Source organism: Drosophila biarmipes, chromosome 3R, assembly GCF_025231255.1.
Source record: "Drosophila biarmipes strain raj3 chromosome 3R, RU_DBia_V1.1, whole genome shotgun sequence".
NCBI lineage: Eukaryota > Metazoa > Arthropoda > Insecta > Diptera > Drosophilidae > Drosophila > Drosophila biarmipes.
Window position 1 is genome coordinate 19088671 of NC_066616.1, and position 17828 is coordinate 19106498.

General features: G+C 43.2%; 3 protein-coding genes across 3 annotated transcripts in view; all 3 read right to left on the reverse strand.

Annotated features, from left to right (window-relative positions):
* Positions 1–10925, reverse strand: part of LOC108024344 (protein timeless homolog) — a 72628-nt gene extending 61703 nt beyond the window's left edge. The window contains exons 1-5 of the mRNA XM_017094249.2: positions 10728–10925; positions 10344–10667; positions 6300–6557; positions 5923–6242; positions 3899–4084 (exon numbers count right to left, since the gene is read on the reverse strand). Of these exons, the coding sequence (XP_016949738.1) occupies positions 3899–4084; positions 5923–6242; positions 6300–6557; positions 10344–10667; positions 10728–10829 (1190 nt within the window). The 5' untranslated portion in view covers positions 10830–10925. The remainder of the gene's footprint in view (positions 1–3898; positions 4085–5922; positions 6243–6299; positions 6558–10343; positions 10668–10727) is intronic.
* Positions 9502–10350, reverse strand: LOC108024333 (LON peptidase N-terminal domain and RING finger protein 2). The gene has a single exon (XM_017094238.3). The coding sequence runs from the start codon at positions 10261–10263 to the stop codon at positions 9691–9693; it is 573 nt and encodes a 190-aa protein (XP_016949727.1). The 5' UTR covers positions 10264–10350; the 3' UTR covers positions 9502–9690.
* Positions 10926–12633: 1708 nt separating the features above from the next.
* Positions 12634–13139, reverse strand: LOC108023023 (uncharacterized). The gene is made up of 2 exons (XM_050888413.1): positions 13115–13139; positions 12634–13053 (listed from the first exon to the last, which is right to left on the reverse strand). The coding sequence occupies exons 1-2, from the start codon at positions 13137–13139 to the stop codon at positions 12698–12700; spliced, it is 381 nt and encodes a 126-aa protein (XP_050744370.1). The 3' UTR covers positions 12634–12697.
* Between the last annotated feature and the right edge of the window lie 4689 nt (positions 13140–17828).

A 17828-nucleotide genomic window follows, 5' to 3' on the forward strand; every position in this document is an offset into this window, starting at 1 on the left:
AAACTATAAATAATACAAATTAAGATTATATAAATAAAATTAAAACAACTAATTTAATAAATATATTCCCAAAATATTTAAACACCAATTTAATCAAATATGTTCACAGTTTTCTCTATCACCAGAATTACTTTTACGAAAAATGCTGCACGAAAAATTTAAGATTAAAGCATTTGGTAATAGTTTTGAGCAATAAAATCCCTTTTAAATATTTTTTGCTGCCAAAATAATTACCAAACATTTTATTAGGAATGCACGGAGCATCACATATGGTGCGAGTGGTTGTGTTCGAGTGCATATTTAAGTAGTGGAATTCGGCATTAAAGTTGGCCGAAGTTGGCAAGGAGCAGCCGGCAAAACAGGTAAGCAGCTTGCCGTCTGCCACTTGCAACTCGCATAGCGAAAAACTCATTAACAAAATTAATTTTTAAGTAGTGCTAGAATTGAGCGCCAGCCAGCCTAAGTTTCACTTGCCCCTTTGCCTCCGAGGCTGCGGGGACCAGTGGGCGTTGACATGCCGCACGTTTTCCGGTTGCCACCAAACCACCCACCGCCTAACAGGCACCACCCCGAACTGAGCAACACTTCCGGTGGTTGCTGCAACTTGGCTAAATTAGCAGCGCTACGTCTGCTGCGACCACCATTAAAGTTCTGCGACAACGTCGAGAGCATTTGAAGGGGCATTAAAAACAAATTAATTACAGATGTGCGGCAGCAGCGGCAATAAGAACCTAAATAAATAAATTATAAAATCGATAAAAGTGCAATGAGCAGCGGCACGATAATGTGGTAAAGGGAAGGAGCGGAAAAAAGCTTTGATTGATGCTCGAACTTTTATCGAAAAATTGTAAAAAGCAAGCAAACTAATTGAGATTTTCACTGGGTGCATCTAATGAAAACAAGTTAACCAAATAAAAGTTTCGAGGGAGGAAAGTGCTTTCAACCAGGATAAAATTAGTTAAGTAGCTATATAAAATTGCTGATCTACTTTTTGTTGAAATATATGCAATAAATTGGTATACCCTTATCCATTCGAAGTTCCTACTATAAGTCTTTGGAAAGTTTTTCAAGGAGCCAAATAACCCGATTGTTTTTATTTTCATCAATTGAATATGTGCCATATAAGTGAAGCTTGTATTTCTGCCAAAACCTGATCATTCTCAGAGCTCAGCGATTGATTTCTGTATCATCGCTCTGTACGTGTACTCGCATAAACAAAATGACAAACTCAATTTCACTTTTTTTCGGGTTGCTGGTTGCAAAAGTTTGCCCATCCGAAAGCCCATACATTACAGCAATGCCATGCTTTATATAGTGCAAAATCAGTAGAAAATGGCAGACGATAAAGAAAGTTCAGGGCGGGGCGGGGCGAGCGTCAAATTGCATTTGAGGAAATAAACAGAAAGTTTTATGGTTGGCGAGTACATATACTATATACAGATGCGTACTCTATATATATACAGATGTATATATTCAGAGAAAAATGAGACTAAAAAGTCTGATAAAAGGCAGAGGGACATTGCTGAAAATGAAAAACAGGAGCGGGAGCAGGAGCTGCAGGAGCTGAGGCAACCAACTTAGAATAGTGCGAGGGAGTCGCCTACGACCGGGAAAAGGGGGAAAAACGGGTCTGGGAAAACTTTGCGCCAACGGAATGACAACATTTTTGCAAAGCTTCATTGTTGTCATTCAGAAACTAATTTGAAAGTAACCAAAACAATTTTAAAGAAATTTCCCACCACACAGCCGGCGAAAGAGACCAAAAAGGGAGCCGGAACCGGATGCGGACCCCGAGTAGGAGAGGAGGAGCAACGTCAGCCGGATGACAACATAAAGAACGCAAAATTTTATTAACAGCATGCTGGACAAGGACGCAAACAACAACAAGTACAGTAGAAATACCGACAGGGGGCAATATGTATACACTGAACGATAGAATAAGGAAAGTAGTTGAATGGAAAGTAGATAAAACATTTTGGATTTTTTTTCTAAGAAAATTATTATAATATATAATTCTAAAAGGCAGGTTTAGGTCACCATGTAGCTGGCCCCTACAAAAGATTCCTATAAAAACCTAATCTTTTTCTACCTAAACCTGCCTAACACAATAATTTTTTGGGATAATCAATACTCATATACATTTCAAAAATTGTTTAAATCGGACAACTCAATAAAAAGTTATAACCAAATAAAATGTGCCATTTCGGAAACAGCCGATTTACAACATGCTTATTTGCATCTCCCTCGCACTTCTTTTAGCCAACTAACGAGTATCTAATATACTACAGCGCTCTTTTTTGGTACATATTTACATGTATATGATTGTAACATTTTTTCCAGTGTCTCAAAATCGCGGTATTGGTACGGTTTGTTTGACAACTTTAGCCAAGGATATTACGGGGCATGTTCTGCAGTCCAAAGAGAACTGAGTAGCCAGGCAGTAGTTGCAAAGTGAAGAGGCCAAGTGCCGTGGGTCAACAATTCGCGTCGTGACTTTGATTTGTGCATGTGTTCGTTGTCCGCTGCCGAAAAGTAATGCAATAAAACTCTAGTGACGGAGCTCTGATGATGACATACAAATTGTGTGCGACCGCAGACAAAAATTCAAGGGGTCCAAAGCCCGAGAATCACTTCACATTTCGCATTGACACTCTGCTTGACCATTTTCGGCGAAAGTGCTAAAGGCAGAAGTGCGAAACTGTCATCATACTAAAGTTTATTTGATGCGCACTTTCTCCCCCTTTTGGTGAAAGTAAAGGAAAGAAAACTACCAAATGGAAACCATTGAAAATAACCCTATAAGCGCTCCCTACGCTTCTCGCCTCAGCAGTTCAGATGATGGATTGCCCTTTCGACAGATAACAAATAAGTATTCGAAGCTTATTTGCGGCGAAAACATTTCAACGAAATCAATTTTAAGTTTATTGAAAGCGGTTGCAGAAGGAATCTGAAATGAGCACTATCCTCTTAAAGAAATGTAATACGACGAGGGAATTTTACTGAACTATCTGTATTTTTAAGTTTTCTAAAATATTATATCTATTATAATAATCAATCAACAGCTTTAAATCAAAACGTGCAACTAATATCTTTAATGCATCGGTTGCAAATTGGTTGAAATTTAATTAAATCTGGTTGCATAAGTTTAAATATTTAAGTATTTTATACATTAAACAGGTTGTTTTTCCCTGTATGGCTTGAGCCACTGCGTTTTAAATTCCAACACCCGTGTGATTTGGCTTCCATGAGCAAAAATGTTCAAAGTGAGAGTGGCCATTGAAATAAAAGTTTGGCAGAATTCCCATCATTTGAGGAGTGTTGCGAAGTAATTTGATTAAAAGCCTTGATGGAGGCGGTTTGGGAGAGCAGCTTGTGCGTTCGGGATTTGCATATCTGCTGACTTGGCCGGAGGACGAGGTCAGCGTTTCATTAGCCATGGAAAGCAGAGCTCGTTCATCAGCAGCAGCATCATATCACTTGTAGAAACTCGTCTGGATCTCCATTGAAACTGGTAGGCAATTAATTTGAACACTTTAGGAAGTCAGTCGCAAGTCGGGGCAAGTCATGCTCCTTACGGAAATCATATCTTATCAGTGATGCCAAACTATGTCATAACATGAGTAATATGCTCGATAAGAACAATTCATATTATATAAGTAAAGAATGCCAATGTTATCATATAAATTCTGTCCAAAAAAATGTTTAAAAAGGACTAAAGACTCTTAAGATTTTTAGTTTTTACCTTTTATAGGAAGTACTTAAACAAGTAACATAACGAAAAACGATATAGGAAATGTCAGCATTTTCCTTGGTGAAAAACTACAACTTCTTTTTTGTCGTCCTCAACCGTTTGATAAAATACGCAGCTCTGTGGCAAACCCCATTGAATGGCACTCACCTGACTAACTGCAATTGTAGACCACTCAAACGATTGAACTCCATGAAAAATCGTATGGCCCACAATAGATAGGAGTCATCGTGACTCGACGAGCCGGCATTGCGTTCCAGGACGCGACGCACCTGCCTCACCAGTGTGTTGTAAGCGGAGCGCAGCACCTCGATGCAGTACTCGCGCAGGCACAATCTGCAAAAGCCAGGAGAAGTACGTGAAAAAAATGTGAGCGAAATCCGAAAGCTAAAATGGTTCAGGGGGGGAGAGATAGGAAGAAAGACATGAAAAATGGTTATACCACAATAATATTGATTGAAAGCGAACGCCCTCTATCAGTTTATATAACAAATGCGGACGCTGCAGCGGCATTTGGCAGCGCTGATGCAATAAATTTCGCCTGGCCAATTTATTTGTGCAAAGCTGGCTAAAAGACGCAACCAACCAGGCACGCCAGCCCATCTCAGACCAGCCCACCCATTCCTAGTCCCTTGGAGTGGAGAGCAATCTCTGCCAGCAGGCGAAACACAAATCCAACGCATCGATGCCGGCGCGGATTAATTTATGCCAAAAAGCAGGCGAAACAGAAAAAATTGGCATACCCATGCCCCCGATCCCTGGCCGGCTTATTGCAACATGCACTTGTGGTTGGCTAACAAATTGTTGGGGGCGCACGGTGCTGCAACACGTGACATTGATGAACTTTCGCCTTTTCCGCCTACGGCCTTTTGACTCCGCCATTCGTTTGCGGCCGAATGGGACATTTGGAGTTGTCTAATCACAGCCACCGGCGTCGCCCCGGTCACATTTGTTCTGCTCCATCAATTTATGGGCGCCTAAAGATTTGGCCAACCGACCGGGGCTAAGCATCTTGGCCCATAAACCAGGCCAAACCCTGGCCGGCTAACAAGAAAAAATGCTGCCAGCCCGGTTCGAAATCGCAGCGGCAAATGGGGGGAAAAAACCTTTTGAGGATTTTACTTGAAAATTGCATGCCTCGCCGGGCCAGAGATCCCAAAGTCGATGCCGATGGCAATGGCGATGCAGAAAATGCCGATGGCGCCGCCAAGTTGCTGCAGTTTTATCTCTGCACGGGTTTTTATGCTCCATGCCACAAATTGAGGGAAATCTAGGGCCTCACAGGCGAACTGCAAATACCCTGAGGGTCGTATAGAAAAATGTGTTCCATTTAATATAGGCATATCTATAAAATATTTAACTAATTTAGTAATAGTTTAGGTTGTAAATGCCTTTTAAAGGTCATAACATCTAAGTATATAGCCATTCTGATTTCTTTTTGATATAAAGATATTTTGTAGATGATAATAGTTGGAGCTTAACCAAAAGAGGTTAATAATAATATACGCTTTTAGATGGAACGATTGTGAAAACAGTGGGGATACAGGGTATACATTTATGTTACCAAAAAGAAAGCCAGGATGCTTGTACTGTAACTGTTCAAGAAGGCTCGGATAGCGGCATCCGGGCATCTTGGCCTGCGGGCGCAGAGGCAGATCCTTTAAATAGTTTGTTGGTTAGCGGAGAAGCATAAAATAGCTGCACCTGGTGGCCATTAGGGGGAGCGGGGACAGGGGCGCTTGGCGCCAAGATATTGTTTAGCCCGGCCAAGTCAGGCGGAACACGAGAGCCTGGAAAAGCCTGGGAGCCCCTAGCAGCCAATATCGTTTGTGCGATTCTATAAAACAGCAGGAATTACAGGCAGGGAGGCCAACCGAAAGGGCCAAAAGGAAATGGCTTCATTTATTATTGAATATTATTTTATACGCTCGCTCGGCTGCTCACTCGCTCCGCTCCAATCTCTCGGATACGGCAGTCCTGGCAGCGTAAAATCGAAAATCAATGGCCGGGATGTGGCCTGCAGTCGGTTGGTGGCCGTAGTGGCCATAACAATTCCGATGCTAATGGCCACACCAGCAGCCACACAATAGGCACCGGGCCCGGAGTGCCAAAGTGCAGGAAGTGGCCACAGACAAATGGGCATGGCTGCGGGATGCGACGACCCAGTGACTCACCTCACGGTGAACGCACTGCGGCGGGTCACCTGCGCCTCCTCCTGGACGTGGCGATGCGAGCGCTTCTGGTGCTCCTTCTCCCGGTCAAAGTCAATCGCAGTGACCCGCTCCAGGGCCTGGTGGCATATCACATCCTTATCCGAGACGGATTTCATGTTCCGGATGACATAGGTGCCACCGAAGCGCGAGTGACGCCCTGGAGGTGGACGAGCCTGGCGGCGGGCACGCTCCCGGCGACGTGCCGCCAACAGTTCTTGTTGATCCCGCTGCTTCTCGCTGAGACTGCGCTGCAGGGAGGCATCCGCCAGGGATTCGGCACTCTGAAAATACCCTTCATTTGTAATATAATTTATTAACATTTTATTTAAGAAACTTACTTGTTCCCTAAAGAGAAGGCACACAATCTCCAGTCCGTGCAGATGGAACTGCTCCTCATCTGGCGAGGAGATCACAAAGAGCACCAGATCCAGCATTCCCGTTTGGTGCAGTGCCCAAATGACCTGATCGTGGAGACTGGCATCGTTGTCCGCCCGGCACTCGGCCTCCGGATTGGCTGGCACCTGCAGGACATTCCTCACCAGCACCAGAATGCGCTCAATCAGCAGGTTCTGCTCCTCGCTGCGAATTGCAAAGCCCTGGAAAGACGCCGGATGCCATGTCAGTAAGTATAAGTAATAAAATGCTGCAGCAAATCCCAGTGTAAAAATCTAAGCACCAAATCCCGCGAGTCAAGTTAAAATAATCAAATGAAATTAAATTAAATTAAATTGCAAATTTATGTAGCTCGACTGTAAAACGGAAGCCCCCGACTCAAGGCAAGACAAGCGATGGGACCACAACAAAGTCAAGTTGAAATCAATTTGGGTGGGGTGTGGGCGATAAGAGGAAGTGCCTGGGTGGGCGGATGGGCGGATGGGCGCATGGGCTCCCAGGGTTAGGGTTGGGGGCCTTTTACAGGGGTTCCAGGGGCGCAGCAGGACATTACAGTTGCTGCTGTGAGCTTAAAAATAAATACAACTAATGCGGCTTTTGTGCCTACAAGCCAGCTGCGACTCCTCCGCCCGGACATGGACACCCACACCAACAGCCACCCACCCACTCCAGTCACTCCTCCAGCCATGTGCCAGGAACTCGGGGCTCCAGACCTCAGGACCCCGAGAGCCCATCTCAAAGGCAAAGTTAATAATGACTTCCGTTTTTGGTTTCCCTACGCAACAAAAACAACACCAAGAGCCAGGAGGCGGCGGCTCATTCAAAACTGAAAGCTTTCCTTCGGATCGGAGAAAGTGGAGGAAAGGGCAGGAGCTCCTCCCCCTCCCACTCCCGCCTGTCCACTTGGCTGCTCGCCGCGCATACATCAAAGCGTGTAAGTCGGCGCGACGCAAATAAAGAAGTAAAGCACAAAAAGTCAGAAGCAACGATACACTCGGAATAACATTGACAAATTCAACAGTATAATTAAACATAAGCTCTTTAAAGTCAAACTGCAATTTATAAATCTAAAACTTTTTAAAATATCAACATTTGCAAAACGCAAGTAAATTAAATATTTTAAACAAGAGTTAAATGTGATGCTCATTTGATGCCCAGGTAGATTTGAGGTTTTATTTGTATAGATTTCCTTTTTTTGAACTATTTTGAAAAAAAATGCGTCGATTTAATTTCCAATTATGTTTTAAAATCAAGAATTCTACATGGCGGATTTTTAATAAAATACTTATAGTTATGAATTTATGATTTTTTTTGAGTGCACTAACTAGGGGAAGGGGCGGATTCGCTAGAGGCAACAGCGGAAAAATCCTCGTACACATTCATTATCAACGACAACAGCCACACAGCAACCAGAACAAATAGACAGCGTCCATATAGAAATTCGCCTGCATTTAACCTAACAAAAAAACAGAAAACCGGGGAAAACGGCACAAATAAAAAGAAAAGAGCTCCCTAAAAAATGGAAATGTAAAGAAATCCTCCGGCGACTCTTTGGCAACGCAGGGCCATGAAAATCCTTTGGAATTGCTCCCCGGAGTGTTATGAATGTCGATTCAATCGGCTTTAAATGAATTTATTTCGTTGGGTTAGGCGCTGGGTGGCTGTGTAGTTAGTCTAGGAACTCTGGCGGACGGCTTCGCTCTCTCATCTCTGAGATTTACGTTTTCACTTTCCGGTTACCAGGACTTAACTTATGATAATTGTTGGGAACATTTATCCTCCATTTGGTTTGGGTTGGTCGCTGGGAAAACTAGTTGGGGCCACAAACAAACGACTTTTCTGTTCAATGTAAATTTTCAATTACATATTTATGGCAAGCCATCCATAAATTGTAGAAAAAATCAAGGGATACATTTTTATTTGAAATATTTTTTGATGCCCGCAGCTTATATTGAGCTTTTCTAACCATGCTCTTTTAATTGCTTGCGTTGAGGCAAACAATTTTTTATATACCCTTAATTTTTCGAAATTAATAATTATGAACTCTCAACAAAAAATAATAAATTGTAATAATATTATTTGGGTTTTAAAACAAATATAGAAATTAAAAAAAAAAATAAGAACTCTTAAAAATGTTATGGAGTGGCTAAGAATAATTTCGTAATGGATTCAGGATTTACAAAATGATATCATTCGGACAAACAGGTTTTTCCACCATTTCCTTTTTTTAAGGGTATTCAATCATCGCTTTTTGTTTTACTTTTATTTTTAATCTAACAACTAGCAATTGAAAGGTTTTGAAAAACGCCGACTGCTCCCTACACACACTCCCATCGATGGACAATCAGCGTCCTGGGCTTTTGCTTTTGTGGTTTCAACAATGTCTCGACCCACCGATGTTGGTTCAATTCTATTCGTTTTGCAGCTTTTTCGGGCCTGCTGCCGACACGATTCTGTGGATTCGTCTAGGCCGGAATGAAATTCCTGCTCCCATCTGTGACGCGTTTGATTTGAAGGTGCCTTGTAGTCATTGGCCCGACTGAAAAACTCCCCAACCGCAAACTTGCCGTGGGTGTTGATTAAATCGACTTGTTGCGGCTTTTTCTTGAACGTCTGGAACCCTTTACAGATTTGATTTCATATTGTGAGAGATATTTTAAATTAAATTCTATTCTTGGATATCAGAGTCCGCAAAGGCGGAGAACTACACTTTAGCAGCTCAACTTGAGCGAATAAAAGAAGAAAGGGTGCTGCGGACAAATAAAGAAGATAAAAGCGAGCAGATATGAAGTTCAAATTAGTTATGAACCCACAAAGGAGACGAGCTGAGTCATAAAGCCAGATCTGGCCAAAACAAACTTCAAGTGGGCTGAGCAATAGGAAAAACATTCTTTCTCCCCACGAAAACTTGACTGCTGCCAGCTGCAAGGGCCATTAAAAGTTTTGCGTACCCGCTTGCCCATTAATACATAGATTAAAAAGATTACAGGAATAGTTGCACAAATGCCCGAGCGATAATTGCCTGGGCTTTAGAACAGGAGTCCCAGGCCACTGGGGTGGGTTAATTTATGGGGATAAAAGGAAATTTTCAGGGATGAAAAAATAAAACTTGTTTTTCACAGAAGTACTCAAAGGTAAAAAAAGGAATATTTGCCAATCTCATATTTGTATATAATATATGCCTTATATTTCGTATAATTTTTAACAGTCGAAGTGGAACTGATTAACCACTAATGTCGAGCGGGCGGCTTTAAAAAACATATAACAGAATAAAAAAATACGAAATGCGCTTCATTGGGTTTGGAATTTGGAAAACGCGTAAGGCTCGGCGGCCTTCTAAAGGCCATTTAGGTACATGGCGAATAGGAACAGAGTGATGACAAAGGTCATGCCGCGCTGGAAAATCAAGGGGTCCAAGAATTTGCGTCGAACGGGCTGACTGGACAGCTGGCGAAGCATCTGGGGCGGCAAGGCCCTGATCCTTGGCATCGCCTCCGGCGGATATTCGATGTAGCCGCGCATAAACATGCTGGCCTCGGGCAGAATGGCCAACTCCCGGACGTAATCGCTGCTCATAAGCATCCGGCGGCGATGCTGCTCGATGGTGCGACATGAAAGCGAGCGTTCCAATGTCTTTGTGTGACGCACGGTGATGAGCGTGTTCTCTCCGATCCGAGACTGGCAATAGGGACACTTGGCCCGGGCACCTTGGGTCTTCATCCAGTTGCGGATGCACTTGGCGCAGAAGTGGTGGCCACAGAAGCTCACCCGGGGAATGTGGGCCGTGCGCATGCACACCAGACAAGTGAAATAGTTGTGCTGATCCCTCTCCGACTTCTCACCATCGTCACTGTCTGCGCTGCTGTCCCTTTGGTTCGCTTTGTCTGCCTCAGGATCAACTTGAGCCATGATTCGCCTATGTCACGTCTTTACAGTCCAAGTGTCAGAACGAAAGTAGGATTTACTTATGGCCTACAACTAGAACTCACTATTTCCAGGGCCTGCTTGAGTTTCTCGAACAGGGAGCTCCAGACTTTGTCCCTGGCAAAGGCTGCTTTGTAGCCCTGCAGAATGTCGATGAGCTCCATGAACACCTTGCGGCCATGATTGTCCTTGGGAGCACCCTCTCGGTAGAGCAGCAGTGTGGGGTTAGTCAGGATGACCAGCAGGCGGATCAGCAAGTCGGACAGCTCCTCGTGATGCACATAGTCCGGCAGCATGTAAACCAAGTCCGTTTGGAGCACCTTGGATCTGCCCAGGTGACGGCGGTACTCGTGGTTGTCCAGGTCCCGGCGCAGGATCCAAATTAGGTGCTGCAGGATCAGTAAGCTGTGAGATCTATGGGAATTTGCGGAAATAAGTAAAGAATTTACCTTGAGACCTTCGGCGGCATCGGGCTCCGCCTGATATTTTTGGCCATCGCTGTAACCCAAGGCCGCACAGGTGGCATCGATGTCCGCCAGCAACACAGACATCTCAATGTGCACTTATCACTTCTTTTTAGACCAACAAACAATTATTTAACTCCGCGATATAAATAAACAAATTTTGACAATGCTTTTTTGCACGAAAAGCGCGCGAAACTGATCAGCTGATTGCAACAGCTGAGCGATCACTTATCGGTTCAGCACCAAACTAAGACTTAGCAGAGGCGCAACCCATTTAAGTGAGGTGTGAATCGGTAAAACCGTTTAAAGTTATCGATCAACTTACCTCTTCTTGTTTTTTAGTACATTTCCTAACGGAAATTCAAATTTGAATTACAATTTAGTTTTACTGATTCAAATTCCTTTAATGGAAAATCCCCAATATTTTTAATCCCAACGTTTCAAAATGTATACTAACCGAATTTAAAAACTAAATTTCAGCACCAGAGCTTTAACTTATCACTCTGAAGCAAACATTCAATGCCATTTAAAAATGCAAAATAAATAGACTACCGAAATGTTTTCTCTTCGCAAATAATCTATGTATGCCCTAGCATAAAACACTTTTCCAATGCGTATGTACACTCATTCGTTTCCATTTTAAATCGATTTAAATCGGAATTATTTGCTTGCACAGTTTGCCCACGCCCATGCCAAGCGCTTTACTTGTGGAGCGGGGCATATAAGATCCATGAAGAAAGCCAAAGGAAAGTGCCTTTTGTGTGTGCTTGTCTCCCAGTGCGGTAAATTTAAATCTTTTCACCATTTTCATTAGTCATTGGAGCAGGAAATTGCCGAGGCCAGACCGTGTGAGTCATGCAAGTAGTCTTGGTCAGGATTGGTCAGGATGCAGTCGCTCTAATCACCCGGACACATTAAAAACCGAGAGCCAAAGAAAGGCGAAATTAAAAGCAAACATCGTGGCTGCCGACCAGGATATATTTACCTATGATATGAACAAATACGACGGCCACGCCGGCAAACTTTCCCAGGAAGGATGGTAAACTTGGGGCCAGTACCTGCTCTGCACTGGAGCCCTGGAGCGCTTCACTTGCTCTCTTGCCTCCGCCTCCGCTGTCATTTCCCATGGCCGAAGAAGTTGAATTTAATTAACTAAGTAAATGCCCAGACATGGGCTTGCTTATTTATCAAACTTCTCAGGACTGCGATGATGGGCAACTACTGCACTGCTTAAAAATCATACAAGTAAGGCATTTTATGTTATTATTATATTTTAAACAGTTTTAGATTGTGAGGTTACTTCTGAATTTGGCTTCTTAAAATAACCTTAAAATAAATTTAATCAATTCTATGTAAAATTAATTTATGTTATGTATAATTCTGAAAAATGCCAGTTAAATTTTCGCAACATTTTCTCGCTGTGTAAGACTTGAGCTGACTACAGCAAGTTGCTGACCAAATAAGCAGAGCACGTCAAAGAGCCCAAGTTGCTGGAGAGCTCCGGGGACCGCTCAGTGACTGGGTGACTGACTGGCTGACTGACGACCGGGCGAAGGACACTATGCAAACCTGATTATAATGTGTCAAATCCATTATGTGCTGTCAGGCTTTTAGGCGCAAAAAGCGCTCCCCTTCCCCATGGCTTGCTGGGGGTCACCGAACGAATCTCTCAACTTTCGAGCCAACTTTCTCCCCGTCAGGTTTTGCTGGCCAGACAAAGTTAATTATAATTCTGGGCCTCAGTTAAGCTGTCCAGTGCCATAGGCCCAATTAAATGCATAGCCACAGAATTCACTGAAATCCAAATGCGTTTACAAAATATTTTAAAACGGTTTCTAAAAGCAATAAATTAGTTGGTCTTAATTGCCATCGAAATATCAAACACCTCTGATTAATTAGAAATTAATTTATGTAGTATAATCAGTGAAGGTATTAAATATTAATTGAGATCAATGTTATTTATTAAGGCTCTGCCCTTCAGGTACTTCAATTGCGTTGTGGCGTTGATTCTTCACAAACTGCCCGTTGAATTGAAAGTCAAAGGGATATTCGGCCATATGTTTCCAAGTCTGGGGAATGGGGGGATGAGCCTGGTATATCCAGAAACAGCAATAGTTTTCAATCATTCTGCCCGTCTTGTTTTTTTCACTAGACGCAGTGAGGACCTGACGAGTCCTTCCCTGGATGCGCTTCAGCTGAACAGGACCTAAGATGTCCTTGCTTTCACGTAGTGTAGTTATTTCCTCGGGGATTTCAAAGTCATCCAGGGCTTCCAGGGGGTAAGTGATGTGTGGCAGAAAAACAAACGCCACTAAAACTAAGTTATTTCAAATTGGTTCTTGAGTAAAATGATCAATTACCGCGTTGCTTACCAAAACCTAAGAAGTGTCTTTTCATTTTGAAGTCTGTATTGTGAATAAAAAATGACACAAACAAAATAAAAGTTGATTACAAAATGCTAAATTGAACGTGAAATTACAATTATTTTTTTCGACACACTTAAGTTTTAAGAGATTTCAAAAGGCTAACGAGGCGCGGAGAGAATAAATGTTTAGAAACACCAGCTGGTCCATTCGTTCCCCAAAAAAGTGTGCCACTGCGAGCCTTAATTCCCGCGATCGACGTCGCCACATGGACCTGCTCGTTAGTGGCTCCTATTTGGCTCCGGGTGAGCCATTGTGAGTGCTCAGCTGGGCTCGGCAAACAAAGTCCGGCCGGAATAGGGAGCGCAGATGCCCGGCTGCAGCCCAAAGGCAACTAAAAGTGCAGCGGAATAACAGCATCTGACAGATGTCAGCTGCCATGTTGGCTTTGCAGCTTGTGGCCGCCATTTTGCCAGCATTTGGGCCACCTCACAACCCGACGCTTCTGCTGGGCTCCCAATCCGGCTCCCAGTGTTGTTGGGTGCCAGTGCACTCCAGGTACTTCTTGACTTCCCAAAATACAATACATTTAAACTGGTATTTCTTTAAATTAAGTTCAGAAGATGTTTCAGAAATATTATTTAAAATGAACCCTTTTGAAAACACTTATAAAAAAGGCTAAAAGTATGCAACAAATTGTTATTGTTGAGGAAAAAGTGCTGTTTTCTTAGAAACTGAAACTAAATTTGAAATATTTTTTATTTTTTATAGAAAATTTTTAAGTTTAAAAATTAAGTTTTTTTCAGGTACTAACTTTTTATAGAAACCCTGCCCATCTCTGTCTGTCCCTTTCGCGGCCGAATTCAATTGTTTGCCGAGCCTTCATCTTGCATTCTGATTGCGTGGCTTAATTGCATAGCAGCCGCGAACTGGGCCAGATTTGGTTTCGGTTTTGTGCTTTCTGTTGGCCGAAAGGTGAAAGCGAAAGCTGAGTGCACTTCTATGGAACCGCAGCCCGGACGAAATGAAATTACCGCCAGGCCACAAGGAAAACAGACCCGAACTGCGTGTGGCTTCCTTTTCGTCCTCCCAAAACAAAGCAAACTGCTGACGACCAACAAAAAATAGCAAAAAAAGGGCGGACTCTGAACAAAGCGGAGAAAACAATTTCCAAACAAATAAAACTCACACCTGAGACTTTGGAGCCCACAAGTGTTCTGGTCAGCTGGTTTGGGTCTCACAGCGGTTGCCCCGGGCGAAAATGGTTTGTTGTAAATCAATTTGTACCAGACCGGGAACACAACAACAGTGCGCAATTACATGGGCATTTTTCAATCTGAATGACGGAAAAATGAGAGGAGTCTACGCACTTTGTCCTGATGGCCTACGATTTGTTTTTAAAGCATTTTCAGCATGATGTTCTATTACCATTTTCAAGCATACTTTTTGGGCTCGCAAAAAATGTTATTATTGCAAATAATAATTGTGGCTCTGCAAATTGGTAACAGGAAATTCGTTTGGTTTTGAAATTATTGGAAATTATTACAATTTGGAAATAAAACAATTACAATTACAAATTTATTTTAAGCAAAAAACAAATTCCGTATTTATTATTTTAACGATTATTGAAGTACTGCGGCTAATACATTAAAAAACGAGTGCTGCTAGGTCATTACATTTATATATTTAGTAATAAAACCTATGATATAAATTAAGGAAAACCCAGATAACCAATATACCCTTCCCCTGAGCTGTAGGCCATTCAAGCGGAGTGCATTTCCAGCACCAGAGTGTCACGAGATGAAAGCGAAAGTGCGGCAAGGGCTGCCCTGGTCTATATATATAAGTTAGACCCGCTCTGCGCCCCCGGGCCAGACACAGACCCACACCCCGTGGAAACAAATCAAAGGGAAATTGTAAACGACAAGTTAATCTCGCTTGAAGTATAACCGGAAGCCATTTTATGACCCAGTGGACAATGGGGGGACCATGCGGAGCTGCATCCTGGACACATTTGCACTGTTTAACCACTTAAATGGGACAATTTATTCTGCACTCTTGGCGGGGTCCGCTGCGAAATGAATTAAAGTTCGATAAAAATGCGGAGGAGGAAAACGGAGAAGTTTCCTTTTCGCCTTGGCAAGCTGCGGCCTGTAGGCGTCTTTGTCTGCCTTCGGCCTTTGTTTCTTGGGTATTTTTCTGTTCTTGGGGAATTCCCTTTCGTGCCCCCCTTGTTGTGGCAGCGTTTTTCATGATGTTTGCACATTCGCTCCTTGTACCGCCCCGAATTTTGAGTTACAAAGCCAAAATCTCAGCAATCTGGGGCCGGCAACGAAAAAGCTGAAATACCTTTTGCATGCTTCATTGGCGTTGCCTTTCTGCTGAGTGAACATCAAATGGGATTTGTCTGCCGGCGCTCCGACCGCCGGACATATGTATCTGAATCTGTATCTCGGTATCTCGGTATCTGTGTATCGCCCTCTGTGTGTGGCTTCCTGTTGCGTAACAGTTCAATGGTGTGTTAAGCACACATCCACGGCACCCGAACCCAATTGATAGATGGATGTTTATGTGCCAACAGGCACATCGGCATCCACAGCATGACCCACAGCCCATAAAATAACCCAGAAAGGTGTCGGCTCTGTTTGACTCTCGGTGCAAACGTGAAATTGCAGTTCCTGCCGTGCCTCGCTTGCACTTAGGCAAATTAATCCCATCAACGAGATGATTGTTAACCGCAATCGTAAACCCAACTCAAACGGCGAGCGTTTGACTTGTGTCCTCAACAAAAACTCTTTGAGAAGGACACACGCAAAAGTGCGACGCTGAAGGCAGCCCACAGAACTCCACACTGATGAATTGGGTCGAGAATTGCGTTTGACTTGGCTTCAGAAATGCTGCCAAAGCTAAATAAAATTGGAATTTAACCCTTATCCATTTAAAAATATTTATCTTCAACACTTAAAACATTTTAAGGATAAAAAATAAGACCAATCATATTGATTATTGCACCAACTTTGCTAATAAAACACATGCCAGGCTTAATGCCTGGCCGAGACTAACTGCGAGGATCACTGCGAGGATCACTGCGAGGATCACTGCGAGGCTCATTGCAAGGCTATGCGACTCTTTTTTTCGGGGCTTATTGCAAAACTATTTAGATGCTTATTGTGAGGCTTATTGGGGAGGCTTTTGCGATGCCCATTGCAAGGCTTATTGCGAGGCGTATTGAGAGGCTCATTTTAAGAATATTTTAAAGATATTGCTAGGCTTATTGCGAGCTTTTTTGAGAGGCTTATTGCGATGCCTTTTCAAGGCCTTTTGCGAGGGTCATTGCGAGGCCAATAATAATGAATAGTCGTGCATTCCGGAGTTTATAAATCTCGGACTAGAGTTTGGATAATAAAAAACCTTTCTTACTCGCATGCATGTGGGGCTGTACATATCTATCCGTGCGGTTGTTATCGCATCTGGTTACAGCACTGCCTCCCCCTGTGTATCTGTGTACACTTCGTTTTTCCCTGCCATTTATTTGTTTTTTATGTTTTTTGAGCGTCTGCCAGGCGCATAACTCAAAGTGCTTGAGCCTGAGCCCTCGATGCCGTGCAGATAATGATGCTAAAAGTGTCGCATTCGGTGGAGGGGGCCTCTCAGATCCAGGTAAACCGAATACCTCACACGCGCAGCAGGCAGGAATAACATATCGAAAAATGAATTTCATTGAGTGGGTTGGGCGGCAGCTCTGGGAGAAAAAAGCCTCGGGGCTGGGGAAAGTGAGCAAAGTCAGCGAAATCTGTTTCAATAGCTTTTGTCGGGGGCTTTGCCCTCTTGGAGGGGGATATGGAGAGCCCGCCAAAGTCATAAAATCGCGAGAGGAGCTACAAAACATAAACAAGAAGACAGGGCGTGAGGGAGCTGCTATAATAATGTAAAATATATCGCCGAGATTTAGGCGACTCGCAGAGTCAAGGTCTGTGCGTGTGCTGATAAAAGCGAGTTGGGGGAGCGGAAAATAAAGCCAACTGGCAGGAATAAAATAACGAAATGGGAAAAGTGTTGGGAGCGCGTGGCGAGCACTTCAAAGTCACAAACAAATGCATAAAGTATCAGCTCGATATTATTCAATTTGTTCTAATAGCCGCGCTCAGCCCGACAGCCAGCACACATGGCGTATGCGCAACGTTTAGCGCCCGGAGCTCAGGAAAGATTTGGCCGCACTTAATGGCCGACAAAGAAGTGTATTGATGATGTCGAGCATTTCAACTCCAATGATGCGCGATTTTATGCATAAGTCTTTTACATAAATTTCGCTTCCCCCGAAAGCGTTTATGTCTGCACGAAAGGATTTGCAAAGCGCCAGCGAGGGGATTTCGTCTTCCCGGGGCTTTCAAGTCACTTTTTTGTCATGGGAACGATGGGAAGTGCGTAAAAACGTTAATACGTCTTTGATATGCGCCTCGTACTTCGGCCTCTGCCTCTTTGGCTCACATTTATGACATTTACTGATACAATTTGGCGGGAAGCGAGGCCTCGGGAAAATACTTTGCATTTATGCAGAGCAAGGCGAATTCATTGAAATTGTTGAATACTTGCCGAATTTATGTGTCGTAACTCCGTTTAGATTTGTGCCATAAATCAGGATTAATTTAGGAAAATAAACTTAATAATAAATACAATATACTACAACACTTTTAAAGAATTTTCGCACCAAGTACCAAGACAA

Bases quoted from the DNA above. Each gene is read 5' to 3' on its own strand.
- LOC108023023 (XM_050888413.1), bottom strand. From the start codon at position 13,139: ATGAAAAGACACTTCTTAGGTTTTG. The intron at 13,054-13,114 runs GTAAGCAACGCG...ACTTAGTTTTAG, and splicing joins AAGACACTTCTTAGGTTTTG to TGGCGTTTGTTTTTCTGCCA.
- LOC108024333 (XM_017094238.3), bottom strand. From the start codon at position 10,263: ATGGCTCAAGTTGATCCTGAGGCAGACAAAGCGAACCAAAGGGACAGC.